The sequence below is a fragment of the Nycticebus coucang genome, chromosome 14 (assembly GCF_027406575.1).
Source record: "Nycticebus coucang isolate mNycCou1 chromosome 14, mNycCou1.pri, whole genome shotgun sequence".
Classification (NCBI taxonomy): domain Eukaryota; kingdom Metazoa; phylum Chordata; class Mammalia; order Primates; family Lorisidae; genus Nycticebus; species Nycticebus coucang.
The window spans coordinates 69,246,262-69,263,502 of NC_069793.1; the positions used below are offsets into that span (position 1 = coordinate 69,246,262).

The window sequence follows — 17,241 nt, forward strand, 5'->3', positions numbered from 1 at the left end:
CGCTGCATCCCCGCGTCCTGCGCCTACGTCCCGCCGCCATTGCCACCATCCCCAAGAGAAAGGCCGAAGGGGATGCTAAAGGAGATAAAGCCAAGGCCAAGGACAAACCACAGAGAAGATCCGCAAGGTTGTCTGCTAAACCTGCTCCTCCAAATCCAGATCCCAAGCCTAAAAAGGCCCCTGCAAAGAAGGGAGAGAAGGCACCCAAAGGGAAAAAGGGAAAAGCTGACGCTGGCAAGGAGGGAACAACCCTGCAGAAAACGGAGATGCCAACACAGACCAGGCCCAGAAAGCTGCAGGTGCTGGAGACGCCAAGTGAAGGGTGTGCGTTTGTGATAACTGTGTACTTCTGTGACTGTACAGTTTGAAATACTATTTTTTATCAAGTTTTATAAAAATGCAGAATTTCGTTTTACTTTTTTTTTTTTTAAGCTATGCTGTTAGCACACAGAACACTTCATTGTTTTGGGGGGAAGGGGCATATGTCACTAACAGAATGTCTCCAAAGCTAGACTGAGATGAGGGAAAATGTTTTTTCCCTCTAGTTTTGAGAGACTTCCTCTTGGCTCCCAAGAGGAGGGATTCCCTGATGTTGACACATAGCCACCTTGGCACAAATGCCTTGTGGTATAGAAAGCTAATTTGTTTTTATGTCCTATTCTCCCTCTGTCTTCAGCATAGTCTTAACTCCTTTAAACCCAGTCACCTCTTGGGACCTGACCCCCAATAATTGGTTACCAGTATATCAAGGAATCTGGACTTTTTCAATAATACCACTGAGATGGCATCCCTCAAAAGCACAGCGGTTCCATTTGTAGATTGTTGGATCTTCAGATAAATTCTGCCATTTTTATTTCATTTCCTGAAAGTCAGGGTCAGCTTGTGAAAAGTTGTTAAACAACATGCTAAATGTGAAATGTCAACCCTCACTCTAAACTTCCCTGTTCAGAGCATCAAATGAAGACTGCATTGGATTTTATAGTGGCTTTCTGATTTTTGGTAGAACACTGAAGAAGGGAGTTTGACAGTTGTTGTATACTGTTAACGATCGTCTGCCCATGTCCTGCCTGAAATACCGTGATTGTTTGTGAAAAGTATCTTTAATAAAGCTGGATACAGTGTGGCTTGGAAAGAAAAAAGAAAAACTCGAGGTATTGGGGGAAAAAAGGAGCAAACTACTTCTAGAAAAACAAGCAAAATAAACAAAATACAGGAAAGGAATAGTATGTTATGTGGCTTGGCAGTAAACAGTATTTACATAGGTGTAAATAGGTAAATGCTAAATCTTGAATTAACAAAACATGAGATATTGAATATGTTGAGAGGATGAAGAGGGGAAGTGGGGGGGGTAAGGTAAAGAGTCAAGGTCTCATACACTTTAATGTAAAGCCAGTAGATCACATATAAAATAGGGGATGAAATGTTTATGTGAGAGAGGAGCAGTGTAAGAGAATTAAATTATCTTGCATTGTAGAAATATGGTAGATGATGTCTAAAATGGAAAGGGTGATAGGAAAATTAATATAAGCATATTATTTAGAAATGTGAAGCTAAAGAAGAAACAGCTGACATGGTACTGCCACAAAAGAGCAGAGAACTGCTGTTTTTTCTTTACAAACATTATAGTGGGGCGGTGCCTGTGGCTCAGTGGGTAGGGCACCGGCTCCATATACTGAGGGTGGTGAGTTCGAACCTGGCCCCAGCCAGCTAAAACAGCAGTGACAACTGCAACAAAAAATAGCTGGGCGTTGTGGCAGGCACCTGTAGTCCCAACTACTTGGGTGGCTGAGGTAAGAGAATCGCCTAAGCCCAAGAGCTGGAGGTTGCTGTGAGCAATGACGCTACAGTACTCTACCAAGGGCGACAAAGTGAGACTCTGTCTCAAAAAAAAAAAAAAAACCTTATAGTACTTTAGACTTACTAAATAGAACTGATACTATATTAATAAAAATAACATCTATATGTATATATGTATCACGTGTGCATTTCTTTTTCATTTCTCTGTGTGGAACATTTAAAGGGTGATGTGGTAAAATTTAGGGTTGTGATTAGGAGGTTCTAGCCTTGGCTTTGTCCCTCTGTGACTTTAGGCAGGACACTTGCCTTCAGGAGTTTCTTCCCTTATTTAAAGGAAGAAGGTTGGAGAAAAACGATCTCTAGCATCTCTGTAAGCTATAAAATTGTAAGATTCTATGATAAAAAAATAATAGTGCGATGCAGCAAATGAAGAGTTAAGACTTGGGTGGAGACTTGAAATTTCCACATTTTCCTTTTTTGGTTGAAGTCAGACTTGGAGAAAAAATATTCACTGTGGTCTCTGAAAAGAATTCAACACCTACCTTCCAGTGTGGAGTCTGGGGCAGGCAATTGTCTGTGTACTGGCTCAGACACATACAGCTTGGTGGTGTTTCAGTATGGTTTTTTTGATATTTAATATTTTTCAGTATGAATCACAGGTGAAATGTCCATGCCATGTGTAAACAATTTTACTTTTTTATTGAAACAATGAACTCAGGAATGTCATATTGGGATATCAGCCATTTTGCTTTTATCAATGTATGGAAAAAATGTGTTTATGTTAATACAAGAAATGATGTCATTTCATATGGGGTAGATCTTATAATTCAAGGTCAGCAAATATCAGGAGGGGATTTAGGTCACCAAGCTAGGTTTGAAAAAGGAAAAGAATATTTTCCCTCTGTCTTCTCAAGTACTGTTCCCAGTTTTCTTTTCAGACTTTGGGGTAGATGGTGGAGTACTGGGGTTTCTGAGAAGGAAACCGTGGCTAATGATATCTTTGCCATTGAACCATGTGGCCCTGGAGATTTAATTTACTTTGCCTTTCTGGGCTTTCAGTTTCTTCATCTACAAAAGGAAAGGGATTGGCTTAAATATTCCAGATACCTTTTAGTTTTAACATTATGTGTTTCTACCTCCAGACTTTATGTGTGTTTTCATTCAGATTGTTCCCGAGACCTATTAAGTTTGGAGTTTTTCTTTAAAAGCTCAGTATCAGTGAGAAAGAACTCTTTCTCTGTTAAATGTCACTCAGAGAAAAATCAGTTGAATTCTACATTCAAACAAAAGAAAACTTACTCTTTTTTGTTTGTAGTGGTTTTATTTTTTAAGAAAGAAAAACTTTTTTTTTTTTTTTTTTTGAGACAGAATCTCAGTGACACTCGCCCTCAGTAGAGTGCTGTGGCATCACAGCTCACAGCAACCTCAAACTCTCAGGCTTAAGCAATTCTCTTGCCTCAGCCTCCCAAGTAGCTAGGACTACAGGCGCCCACCACAACGCCCAGCTATTTTTTTGTTGTAGTTGTCACTGTTTAGCTGTCCAGGCCAAGTTCGAACTCACCAGCTTCAGGGTATGTGGCTGGCATCATAACCACCGTGCTACCAGCACCAAGCCCAAGAAAGAAAAACATTTAAAAGTTTGACTAAGCCACCCTTAATTTTAAATGCTGAAAATCTGAATTCCTTCATATTTGTTCAGTATATAGTTTGTAAGCTTTCTTCATATACAGAGGGTACCAAAAAATGTATACACATTTTAAGAAAGGAAAAAACTATATTAAAATAATACTTAGGTCACATTTAACTTCTGAAATTATAAGAGGTGCTCAAACATGCCTTGTATTCCTCTTTTTTTATTGGTATATTTTGAGTATTGCAATTTTAATACTATTTTTTTCTTTCCCAAAGTGTGCATTTTGGCACCCTTGGTATGTTATGTCATTTGGAGATCATGTGTTTTCAGGGCCATGTTGTCCGCGTAACAGTGAACTTGAGCATGCATGTAAAGGTGCACACCTACTTCTCTCAGCTCTCTGTGGTGGTCAGTTAAGGAAGCAAATGGTAAGACACAGTGAAAGGAGGTAAAGAATAGACATATGAAAACCATTTAGCAAGTTATGCAAATTACACAGATGGACACTTAATTTTGGAAAATTGGCCCTGGCAGAACTAAGTCAAACAAAGGGCAGATCTAGCCCGTAAGCCGGTGGTTTCCTTCGCTGGCTCTCCAGCTGTGTGCTCTGGTTTAGATGAAGAGGAAAGGTGGAGACCCAAGAGAAACAGAGTACAGCCTTTGTCAAAGCATCCTGCTGGGTTTTTTTTGTTTTGTTTTGTTTTTGAGACAGAATCTTATTTTGTCACATGGTGGAGTGCTATGGCATCATAGCTCACAGCAACCTCAAACTCTTGGGCTCAAGAGATCTTCTTGCTTTGATTTTTCATTTTTAATAGAGACGGGGTCTCATTCTTGCTCAGGCTGGTCTCAAACTAGTGAGCTCAGGTGATCCACCCGCCTCGGCTTCCTAGAGGGCTTGGATTACAGGCATGAGTCGCTGCACCTGGCCTATTTGTTTTTTGATAGTGTTGACTGAGCACCAGCACTATGCCAGATGCTGTTGGAATCAGCAATGAATACAAGATGGTCCTTACCCTTGTTTATACAAAGAGAAAGGACCAGTGAAGGAAGGGAGGCTTCCAGTATCTAAAATGAAATACTAGTTTTATGGTATTTGTCCTTGGAATTGTCTTTAGCAAACCCTACCAGGGTCTAGGAGTAGCAAAGAAGGGTAAATACTGGGGTCTTTGAAATATCCTGATTCCACAGATGGTCATTCCTACTCTTCTCCAAGTTTAGGGGGGCAAAGGAGTAGTAAATGAGGCTGCTTTTAAATACCATCTCGTCTGATAAATATATGTGCCTGTTTATACACATGCTCATCCATACATCAAACACCTAGGAAGTGGATGATACAATGTGGTTGGTATCAAGATTATACATTTACTTTCCTCTTATAGCGTTCAAAACCAACTTGTTTAGTGCTTTGTTTTTCTGAAGTATTGCCTATGATCTGCCAAAATTTCCTATAATTCTCTTCTTTTGCCTTTGCAGCTAAGATATCAACATGGACTAGGGACTCCAGACTTGAGGCAAACCCTTCCTAACCTGAAAAACTTCATGGAGCATGGACTGATGGTCAGGTGGTGAGTACCTGTCTCCCTGACTACTAGAAACTAATGTAGATAATGATCCTGAAAATCTTTCCTGTCTGGCAAAGTACAATGAGCCACCCTTAGAAAGAGGAGGGCTTAGGGCTTTTTGTGTGAACATTGGGAGGTTGGCTGGGCAGGGAATCCTTGAGTACATTGCTGAGACAGGACTGGAGGACGGTCAATATGATTCATGGAAGGGGCACATGGAGCCTCTAGAACTTCTCCAAAGAAGCAGTAAATAGAATGGGCATCAGACCATTAGCTCTTCAGACAAGGGACGAGGAAAGGAGACAAAGATAGGTCAGGTTGTCGGAACCTAGTCTGAGATTGGGGGCTACCTTCTAAGATGTCTCTTAGGTTTGATGTCAGCGCCTGTTCTACCATGCGGACAAGCTGTGTTTAAAGTGCTTTACTGGGCTAGACATGACCTTTTAAAAAGAGAAGAGGAGAGGAGAAATCTGATACAAAGAAAGCTTTATATTGATTCATTTGACTTAAATAAATGGAAATCTGTCTGCTATAGCCATTTAATAATTTTTGAAGTTTGAATTCTTGAGCTACAAAATCAAGTGAAGGGAAAGCAGGTCAAGTTACACAAGGTGGGGCTGGGGACTGGCTTCTGATCACAGGTCTTTTCTGATGTACTAAGTGTATTTGAAGTTTCTGAAATTTGATTTCCTTATCCATAATCTCTGCCTGGTTCATCTCTCCTGTTTGTTGTGAAAATGAAATTAGGGCTTGGCTCCTATGGCTCAAGCAGCTAAGGCGCCAGCCACATACACCTGAGCTGGCGGGTTCAAATCCAGCCTGGGCTCGCCAAACAACAACGGATGCAACAACAAAAAAAAAAAAAACAAAAAACCTGGCATTGTGGCGGGTGCCTGTAATCCCAGCTACTTGGGAGGCGGAGGCAAGAGAATCACTTGAGCCTAGGAATTGGAGGTTGCTGTGACCTGTGATGCCACAGCACTCTACCCAGGGTCACAGCTTGAGGCTCTGTCTCAAAAAAAAAATAAAAAGAAATAGCCGGGCGTTGTGGCGGGCGCCTGTAGTCCCAGCTGCTCGGGAGGCTGAGGCAAGAGAATCGCGTAAGCTCAAGAGTTAGAGGTTGCTGTGAGCCGTGTGACACCACGGCACTTTACCCAAGGGCAGTACAGTGAGACTCTGTCTCTACAAAAAAAAATAAATAAATAAAAATAATAAAAAGAAAATGAAATTAGATGTTAGATGGAAAAGCTGCTTTTGAGGAGAGAGATACAATATTGGCTTCATTTTCTTTTGTGTAAGGATGGACGTTGACGATAATAAGAAAGTGTTTTCTATAGTCAATCTTTACTTTGACTGTTTTGACTTTTGTCCCTATAAGATCCTCAAAATGGCAAGTTCAAGAAGTCTAATCTTAACACAGGACTTCTGTTAAGCAACTACACTGCTTGCTTAAAGAATTCTATTCAAAATATCGAAGAAATTATCAAAGCTGAGTATTGGACCTGAATGCCTTGGGGAATACAGGAGAGGAATTGAGGTTTAATGTAAAATGATAATAATAAAGGTGAGCTGGCAAACATTTATTTAGCATTGTCTCTTTGTGAAGCTCTGTGATAGGCACTCTGGAGGGTAGCGAGAAGTATAAGGCTCAAGCTCTGTCCTCAGGGATTTGTGGTGTGGTTGGAAACAAAGCATTCATGAAAAGTTTTCTAACACAAACAGTAAATAACCTAAAATAGTGAAAAAAGAGATAACCCACAATGCTACCTGATTAATCACTAATGTATATTGCTGGGTATGGATAGCAAATTGTCCCTGTATTATTTATTGAAGGGCCTATCTTTTCTCTGCTAATTGATACTATCATCTCTTTCATATACCAACTTCCTTTTTAGTCTCCTTATTCTCCATCTTATTTGTCTATTCATGGGCTAGTACCACATTTTATATTCTAAAATACAATTTCTCTAAGCCTTGTTGAGGTTTAAGGATGCTCAATAAACAGCAACTGTCTTCCTCCTGACATTTGGAACTATTTGAGAGTGAGGATACAAGAAATGGACCCGCACAAATCAAAATGTCAGTTTTACTACTGATAAGGCTGCTTGGAAAATGTGGCTTAAGATCTGTAATAAAAAGGGCTTGCAATGATACTACTCAAAATTCAACTTACCTTCCTAATCAGAATGTGAACTGGAGAGCCACAGGCTGTTTGTCCTTACAGGGACAAGCCCTTACTACCTTGGCAGAGTGATCAGGTGACTCCTGTAGGCACCCAGACAGGGCTGAGCCAGAAACACAGTACCCAGCTTCTATTTTGCCCTCTGAATTCACTGATCAGAAAAGTCCCTTCTCCTCTGAGAAAGAGAAAGAGGATGGAAAGAGCCAAGGGTATTACTCCTAAGCTGTATTCCTTCATAGGAGGGGGACACGAGATACTGACTGATACCTGATAGGGAGAAGCCTGTTTAAGGTTCTGCTTGAAAACACTTGGCTTTTCTTGACTTTTAAATCTTATTTACATGATTTGACAGCTTTATGATATTGAGTCTTCCTACCTATAAATGTGGTATCTATCTGGTTCCTTTTTTGTTAACATCAGTGAAGTTTTTAAATTTTTTTCATAAAGGTCTTATGCATTTTTATTAGATATACTTGGTCCTAGTAGCTTACAATTCTGCTTACAGTTTTTATTTTTTAATGAATGATTGTGGTATTTCTGTTTTTATAAGTTACATTACTTTTTCTTGTCTTATTATGTTTTGTTTTATTCTTTGAGACAGAATCTCACTCTGTTACTCTGAGTAGGGTGCCGTGTCATCATAACTCACAGCAACCTCAGTCTCTTGGGCTCAAGAGATCCTCTTGCCTCAGCCTCTAGAGTAACTGAGACTATAGTGTCCACCATAACAGTCAGCTAGTTTTTCTATTTTTAGTTGAGGCAAGGTTTTACTCTTGCTCAGGCTGGTCTCAAATTCATGAGCTCGAGTAATCCACCCATTTCAGCTTCTCACAGTGCTAGGATTATAGGTGTTCATATTATGTTTTATTATGGAATAGGAGCAGTGACAGTGGATATCCTTTTCTTGTTCTGGTGTTGCAGGGTGTCAGGAACACCTTTTGGCTCTGTGTCACTTTGGAAGATTTGTCTTGGGGCCAGGCACAGTGGCTCACGCTTTTAATCCCAGCACTTGGGAGGCCAAGGCAGGTGGATTGCCTGAGCTCACAAGTTCGAGACTAGCCTGAGCCAGAGCAAGACCTCATCTCTAAAAATACCAGGTGCTGTGATGGGCACCTATAGTCCCAGCTACAGGTGTTAAGCCCAGGAGTTTGAAGTTGCTGTGAGCCATGGCACTCAACCAAGGGCGACAAAGTGAGACTGTATAAAAAAAAAAAAAAAAAAATTGTCTTGGAGCACACATTTAATATACAAACACTAACCAAAGATGATGAGAGGAAAGAAAAAAAAAATCCATGTATAATTTTTGTGGTATCTGCCACCACAGATCTTCACGTGATCCACATGCAGCCTGTGGGCCACAGGTTGGACACCCCTGCAAGAGAAACCTTTGAACTTTTCACCATTAAATGTTACATTTTTTGGAGGTTTGGGCAGATATCCTTCATCAGCAAAAGAAAGACTGTTTCTATTTCCAGTTTACTAAGAGTTGTTGTTTAATCATGAATGTATGTGTTTGAAATTTACCAAATACTTATTCTGAATCTACTGTTAAAATACTATATTTTTCTCCTTTTACATGTTAAAATATTAACATAAATACATTCTCTAACGTTAAGCCATCCTTGCCTCCTAGTATACACTCTACTTAGTCACGTATTATTTTTTCTACATTATTAGATTGATTTGCTAATTTTTATATGTTTATATCTGCAAACTGAAATGAGACTGGCCTGTAATTTTTTTCTCATTAAGTCCTTCTATGATTTTGGTTATAATATGACCAAACATGATGAGGTTGTAAATAAAATAAATTGAGCGTCTTTACCTTTTCCATTCTCTGGAACAGTTTGTATAAGATAGGAATTATTTATATCTTGAAGGTCTGAGAGAACTTAGCAAAAACTAATGTTTTTGTTTGTTGAGGGGAAAGTGCGGATTTTTAACTACTGTTTTTATTTCTATAATGATTATAGGTCTGTATATGTTTTTCCAATTCCTCATTAACTCACTCTAGTCTGATTTTTAGTTCTATCAGTACACTGAAATTCCTTTTATCCAGCCAGGGGCCTACCGAATTCTAAACATAGACCCAAGCCCAAGGGTCACTCTTCTGTCCTCATCCTAGTCAGCATCTCAGTGTCATTTGACCTCGCTGGCCTTTCGTACCTTCTGGAAATACTTCATGGTACTGTCCTCTCCTGGCTTTCTCCTTCTGGCTGCCTTTGCTCTGTTTTGCATTTTCCTCCTCCTTTACTTAATCATTAAATATTAGAGTTCTCTCCATGGTCCCATCTTTGGTCCTCTTCTCTTTTTCTCTCTCTGCTTTCTTCATAAGTGTTCTTTTTTATTCCCATAAAAAAGTTTTGAAAACCATGTGTAATAGAACCTCCACACTTGACCACCTCTTTAAGTTGACCTAATTTTCTAGACCGGACATGCAGCATATGTACGTACCGGTACGGAAGGCCCAGTTCTGATGTCGACCACCTCTGTATGTCGACATATCTTAGCTGATCAACTTACAGAGGTTCTACCGTATATGCTTATCACTCCCAATGTTTTGTTTCTAGCAAACCCTCTCCTGCAGACTCTGGATAGACAGAGACCTACTTGAAACTTCCCCTCAGAGTATCACAGGCATCTTAGCCTTCACATAATCTAAAACTGTCCTTCCATTCATCTTGTTCCTCTCAGCACATGGCATCTTATCTACCCAGATGCTCAAACCAGGGAATCAACCCTGACTGCCTTTTTCACTCCCTCCTCCTGTTATGAAATAGGAGCAGTGACAGTAGATATCCTTTTCCAGATCTAATCTAATTCACCAGCAAACCCTGTCTTCACTACATGCAAAATATATATTAATCTGACCGCTTCCCACCATGCCACCTCCTCTAAGCCTCCACCTTTCCTTACCTAGACAGCTGTATCAGTAGGATTTGCTCCTGACTTCACTCCTGTCCTGCCACTGCTCGTAGTAGCCAGAGTGATCTTTTTAAAATTTAGCTGTATCTTAATCACTCGCTAGCTTCCATGGCTGGAATAAAATCCAAGCTCTCTTCCATGGACTCCCTGGCTCATCTTAACCACTCCTCCTCCATTCTCCCGTACTGTTGCTCCGCTGGCCTCTGTGCAGCTGCCGCCATCCTCACTCATCTCCTCTTGTAGAGGAGAAAAGGCACAGCAGCTCTTACTGGCAGAGAATAGACCACCTTGGCTGGAATGCACATTTATTTTAGGAATGAGGAGAATCTGGGTTTTGTGGTTCTTTGCCCATTCTTTTTAAGAGAAGAATATAAAATTACGAATATAATATTAGAAAAAAAAATTTAGACTGAGAAACAAACCATAACAAAATTACTAGAACTTTAGAGATTAGGTCCCTTTCTTCTGAGATCTTTTTAGACAATTTAGTCAAAATGTTTGCTTTTGAAACACTTCCTCGTTGCAATCCAATTGTCTTTCCCTTCCTAAGACACTGTAATTTCTAACAACTCTCAGTCCTAAGGGACAGAGAAATTAAATGACTTTCCGGGCATGGTTGACCCATGAACCTGTAGCAATAAACTAAAATCTAGGTCTCCGAGCAGTGACGTAGCAAACCCATTAAGCTCCAAACTCATTCATTTCTGGAGTGCCCCTCTGTGCCAGCTGTGCCAAGCACATTAACACTTTATGGCACTCTACTGAAAAATAGGTTACTAAGGTAGATGCAAAGTACTGCAAAATGAATGCTACATAATGGTTCCAAGTAAGGACGGGGCAGGAAGCCAGCTGAAATCACAAAGCTAAACAAAGCCCAAACAAGCGCTTTCAGCCTCAGAGGAAATCTGAGAATTTCCGAGAGCAACCGTGGAATGAGGAGTTACCTCCCAAGCCTGTGCTCCGTGGGGCAAAGGGTAAAAAAACTCAACATTCCTAAGGGAGGCTTTTTACATCTTTGTAAAAAAAAACACTTCCATTTTCCGTGGGTTGTTACCATTCACAGATTGGTCCCTGTGGAAGCAGATTGCTGTATGTCCTTTTGGTGTTGAGGATTTCAAACTAGCTGAGAGTTAGTGCATTCACTGAACTCTTCCCCTTGCTGTAAGCGTCAAAGTTATGTGACATTTTGTTTTATTTTGTCAAGAAAAGATTGTGATCCTAAAATGAACCCCTTTTGCCTCATGAACATAGTTGCATGGCACACACTTCTCAGTAATATTTGCCAGCTCTTTCCAAAAGAAGTCCCCATTTTCTCATGCTAGGAGCACTAACCCAGTCATAACTGCCAAGCAGCACAATTTCCGCTCAGAGGCTGTGTTCTTGAAAACTTTGCTTAAAAATCACCAGAATGCCATTTAAACATTCCATTTTTCTTTCTTTTACTACTGATCATAAAGTGGTCCCAGGCTGACATTGGCACACACACACACAGCTGATGCTGATGCTGAGTTATGGTCAGAGAAGAATGTGCGTGCAAGCTACTGCTTGATGGCTGTCTGTAAGACGATAACTTAAGAGCTGAGTTGAAGAGATCGTGTGCAGTGGCTGCTGTGAATGGGCCGTGTGATGAAGCCACAGTGTCCAGGTCCCAAGACAATGTCTCAGTAATATCTCTGCTCCTCTCTCCCACCCTGCCTCAACTGACCCCCAGACATAACACTCGCATTTCTTTCTTTCTTTCTTTTTTTTTTTGAGACAGCCTCAGTAGAGCGCTGTGGCATCACAGCTCAAAGCAACCTCAAATTCCTGGGCTTAAGCGATTCTCTTGCCTCAGCCTCCCAAGTAGCTGGGACTATAGGCGCCCACTACAATGCCCGGCTATTTTGTTATTGTAGTTGTCATAGTTGCTTAGCTGGCCCAGGCCGGGTTCAAACCTGCCAGCCTCAGTGTGATGTGGCTGGCACCGTAACCACTGTGCTACCGGTGCCGAGCCAACACTCAAATTTCTGACCTTAGTTCTTTACCCTGACAAGTTCCCACTACCCAGAATAGCCTGCCCTTTCCTCTTCCTTACCCAGGTGTTACTCTCGCTTCCAGATCCAGTTCCCATCCTACCTCAGTCCACTCGCTCAACAACACAGTGGTGGATAGAAATATGTATTCCCTCGGTAGCTCAGATTCACTTTTCCCTCCAACTCTTCCCCCCTAGGCTTTGGAGCAGCTTGGGATTGGAGACCACATCTCTCTCTTCTTATGGTCCCAGCCTGGCATTAGACAGCCATCTGTCCTATTCTATCTAGTCTCCTAATGTGTTCCTTGAACTTGCATTCAGGGAGCTTATAGTTTAATCAAAGCAATGAAATGGGAACAAACTATATAAAAGAAAATAGAAAGCACAAAGTGCTGCAAGAAAGGCAGATCAGTTACTTTGAACACTGAGAGGAAGCCTTTTACTTCCTCCTGGGAGGGTATGGACAAGCCTTCACTAAAAAGATAGTTTTTGTGTAGACACAAAGCAGAATAATTTAGACATGTGAGGATTGAGGTATAGGGCAGAGTAGGTTAAGAAACAGTGGCCCAGTTAGGTAGAAAGAGCATAAACTGTGACTTGGAATACCAGCACCACCACTTACTATCTCTGTGACCGCACGCAAGTTCAAGCTGTCAGCCTGAATGCCTTTGTCTACAGAATGAGGATATCAGTGCTTGTCTGATAGTGTTACCATATGGGTTAAATATGTAAGTACCTAGCAGACCAGCTGGCACTTAGTAAGTCTTAATTAATAGTACTATTATTATAAATATATAATGAATAAATGAATGTTACTGTCTCCATATTTTAAAAATCAAATCCATTCTTTATTATAGGTATTTTGTTTTTCCTTTAAAATGTATAGTCATCTTACAAGAATATGGTCCTTGTTTACTTCTTTTTACGCTAATAAATTATATTTTAATCAAATTTTTTGTTTACATTTTTAAGTGATGGCTCATGTTCTTGTCTGTTGATAATACAGGATATTCTCTCTCTTCTTATTTCCCCCCAAGTTCTTTTTAAGACCCTTCTAAAGCCTTAGAGATAAGCACCCCCCACGAATCTGTTTGCCAACAAACTTTTTTTGGTACCAGCTTTCTGAGGCAACTCTCACCCATATTTAAAAGTTACAAGTAATAAAAATCTCTTACTTATAAAACTTTATTTTTATTTAGGCTTGCAAGAACACTGTGAGGGGAGCCAGGCAAGAATAATGGTCACTGTTTTACAGGTCAGAAAACTGAGACTCAGAAACATGATCACCTGATAATAAGTGATGGAATGGGGACCGGAAACCCAGATGGTCTGACTCCATATCCCATGTTCTTTTTACCATATCACAAGAGTCTTATTAGCCAGTAGTCATTCTATTCCTTCTCTGCCCTCCTAGCTCTGTGCCACCTATATTCGCACACCTATGATCTTTTACAGGGAAACCCCCGAAGTCACATCCAGGGCACTGAAAAGACAAACTGCAAACTTCAGGCAGCACTTCCTGTGTAACCTACCTTTCTTTTTTTCTTCCCTTCCCTTCCCTTTTCTTTTTCCTTTTCCTTTCCTTTCCCCTCCCCTCCCCTCCCCTGCCCTATCTTACTATGTCACTCTCAGTAGAGTGCTATGGTGTCACAGCTCACAGCAACCTCAAACTCTTGGACTTAAGCGATTCTCTTGCCTCAGCCTCCCAAATAGCTGGGACTACAGGCGCCCGCTGCAACGTCTGGCTGTTTGTTTTTTCTTTATTGTAGTTGTCATTGTTTGGCAGGCCCTGGGCCAGATTCAAACCCACCAGCCCCAGTGTATGTGGCTGGCGCCCTAACCACTGAGCATAGGCGCCGAGCCATAATTCTATCCCATTGACCTCAGAGAGGTAAGAAGGCTAAAAAGTCATAAAATTTTGTGAAGATCTTAAGAATTTTCAGACCAAAAGAAGCAAGAATGATAGTGCATTCTGGTCCATTGATTGAGAAACCAGAAAACTGAAGAAGGAAGCACAGGGTTGAATAAATGACCTAAAACATGTTTGCCCTCAGTGTTTGTTTTCTTGAATGCTGTATCCTTTTTTCCATACAAGACGTGATAAAAACAGGATTTCAAAGACATCTGCCCTGTTTTATTCATAGAATTTTTTATTCTAAGTTTAATTTTTCCTGACTATAAGGCTTAATTAATGCAAGGCAGTATGATACAGAGGAAGAAAAGCCAGCTCTATCCCTTAATTTTCTTAAATTGTTTTGAGTCTCAGTTTTTTAAATGGAGTTGATAGCACCAGCCCTATTTCCCAAACATAGTTTTATAAAGCAAATGAGATAGTGTCTATTAAAGTGGTTTATAAACTAAAAAAAAGTTATACAGAGTATTATGATGTATTATTCATGCATTTGACAATTTGTTAAATGACTCCTCTGCATATAGCACTTATTCAAGAGACTAAGGAAAATTCAAAACTGTAAGATTTGCCCTGCCCCTGCTTACTTGACAGTTGTTTAGTTTATAATCTAAATGACTAGATAACATAAATTAAATATTTTGAAGGGTATGACTTGCAAAAATATTTCTGTGCGTTGTTCACTCTTTTTGGCACTTAGAGTCTGAGACCCAACTGTAGTGAACAGTTTGGATACAGTGACAGAGGTCCACTTTGAACTGACGTATTTGATGTGGTAGGGCCAGGCAAGCCATTTGAAAAGAGACCAAATCAATCTCAGTGACCTCAGTGAGGATGGACCACTGAGAAGAAGCATCCTTGGCTCTTGACCAGGGTGCCAGAATGTTACCTCAGATTCCTTTAGCGTTTAACAGTTGCAAACCAATGGGGGCAGGGGGCTCAGAGACCTGTGAAAACAAACTGTCCCTGACCCCCTCCCCTACATTGGTATTCGACTAATGTTTAATGTTGGGAGAAGCAACTCGTGGCTTTATGCAAGGCCATCTTAACTTTACTAATAAAATATCCAAATAGTGCTTCTGCTGACCTATTTTTTATCTAATCTTACATTCATTTTGGCAAATAGAAGTAAGCGCAACAACTTTAAATGTAAATATAAGTAGAAGAAAAAGAAAATACCTAAGAACTCCAGTACGTTTTAGGTAAACGTTTTGTCAGCAAACTGAGAATAATGATAATCTAGAGTAAGTGAGTCCGTCCGCTTTCTTTAAAATGAGAGTAGTGATTGGATAGTTCTGCTTTTAAGCCAAGCCTTTTGAAAGCTTTGAAAATGAGGCAGTACCTGGTATTAAAATCTTTATTTTTATTTTTATTTATTTTTTTTTTTTTGGAGACAGAGTCTTACTCTATTGCCCCAGGTGAAAGTGCCATGGTGTCAGCCTAGCTCACAGCAAACTCAAACTCCTGGGTTCATGCAATCCTCCTGCCTCAGACTCCCAAGTAGCTGGGACTACCAACACCTATCATAACGCCCGGCTAGTTATTCTATTTTTAGTAGAGACAGGGTCTCACTCCTGCTCAGGCTAGTCTCGAACTCCTGAGCTCAAGTAATCCATGCACCTCGGCCTCCCAGAGTGCTAGGATTACAGGGATAAGCTACTGTGCCAGGCTGGTATTAAAATCTTTAAAATGCCCAAGTTTTAAAAAATGAATTTGCCTTCTTTCCTTCCTTCTGTCATGCTTTTGCTGAATTCAGAACTGAATTCTTACAGGTGACCCTCAAAGGACTTAAAAAACATGTCTAGCTGATGTTGGATTTTAAATTTAGATCAAATAACACTGTCTTGGAAGTCTTAGGAGTACTATTTAAGGTAGCTACATCAGATAGGCTTGCCTTTGAGAGTATTTCTTGCAGGCCAGTATTCCTCATGTGAAAAGTGAGGCCTCGTCAAAAATGAATGAAAAAGAAAGTTTTATTGGACTTATTTACTCTAAGGTAGGTATTTTAGAAGGTACCTTGACAAGTCATCCACTTGCCTCTAGACAGGAACACACAAGGCATATAGATATCTGTAGTATTTTAAAAGACCTTGGGGGACCAGACTTCTTCCATAACTCATTCCAGAGTTTAAACACCCTCACTTCAGGAAATTCTTCCCTATATTTAACTTACAGGCCCCCTCCTGTGGTTAACACCCATTTCCACTTTTTTCTGTCTCCAGTCAAGATGGAGAACAGCTGGCCAGCGTCCTTTGTGCACTAAGCCTCACCACTGACAGAAAGGCACTTGGGTAATTCCAGGCTGCTTTTCTCCACCTCCAGAACCAAATCTTTGAACCAAATTGAGATTTCTTTTCTCCTTGTTTTTATTTGGGTCATCTTTATTTGTACTTACTCCTGTTGATTATAAAGTAATATAAGCTCAATGAATAAAATTTGGAAGTTGCGAAACTATGCAGAAGAGAGGGAAACAGTAGCCCTACAATTCAGGGACTAATGCTATTTATTACATTAGTCAGTTTTCCATGTATTGTTTATTTAATTTCAGCTCTTAACCATCCATGCCTGCATTATTCAGTAGGAATATAGTGTGAGCCACATATGTAAATTTAAATTTTCTAACAGCCACATTTAAAAAGCTGAAAAGATACGGGTAAGTTAATTTTAATAATGTATTTTATTTAACCCAAATAAAATCCAAATTATATACCCAAAATAATATATTTTTGAATGTAATCAATGTTTTTAAAATTATTCATATTTCATGTTCCCTTTTTTTCATAATAAGCCTCTGAATCCATTTTACACTTACAGTGCATCTCAAATCAGACTAGCCACATTTCAAGTCCCAGCAATCAGTTCCTAGGGCTATAATATTGGACAGCACCATCCTTACAGTTATATATACTGCTTTTTTTGTATGTCATATCTTAAGCATTTACCAATGTCACTAAAAATTTTTTAGCATCATTTTAATGGCTACATAGTATTTTATCATTTATATTTCTTAGGCTGGGCGTGGTGGCTCACGCCTGTAATCCTAGCCCTCTGGGAGGCCAAGGCGGGTGGATTGTCTGAGCTCACGGTTCAAGAACAGCCTAAACAAGAGTGAGACCCCTTCTCTAAAAATAGCGTTGTAGCGGGCGCCTGTAGTCCCAGCTACTCTGGAGGCTGAGGCAAGAGAATAACTTGAGTTCAAGAGTTTAAGGTTGCTGTGAG

At 40.2% G+C, this 17,241-nt stretch overlaps 1 protein-coding gene across 2 annotated transcripts in view; it reads left to right on the forward strand.

Moving 5' to 3' along the window:
• The window catches only part of UVRAG (UV radiation resistance associated), a 381,997-nt gene that overhangs the window by 351,517 nt on the left and 13,239 nt on the right, over window positions 1-17,241 (forward strand). For both annotated transcript variants that reach the window (XM_053561187.1, XM_053561188.1), the window contains one exon: window positions 4,907-4,998. In XM_053561187.1, the coding sequence (XP_053417162.1) occupies window positions 4,907-4,998 (92 nt within the window). The remainder of the gene's footprint in view (window positions 1-4,906; window positions 4,999-17,241) is intronic.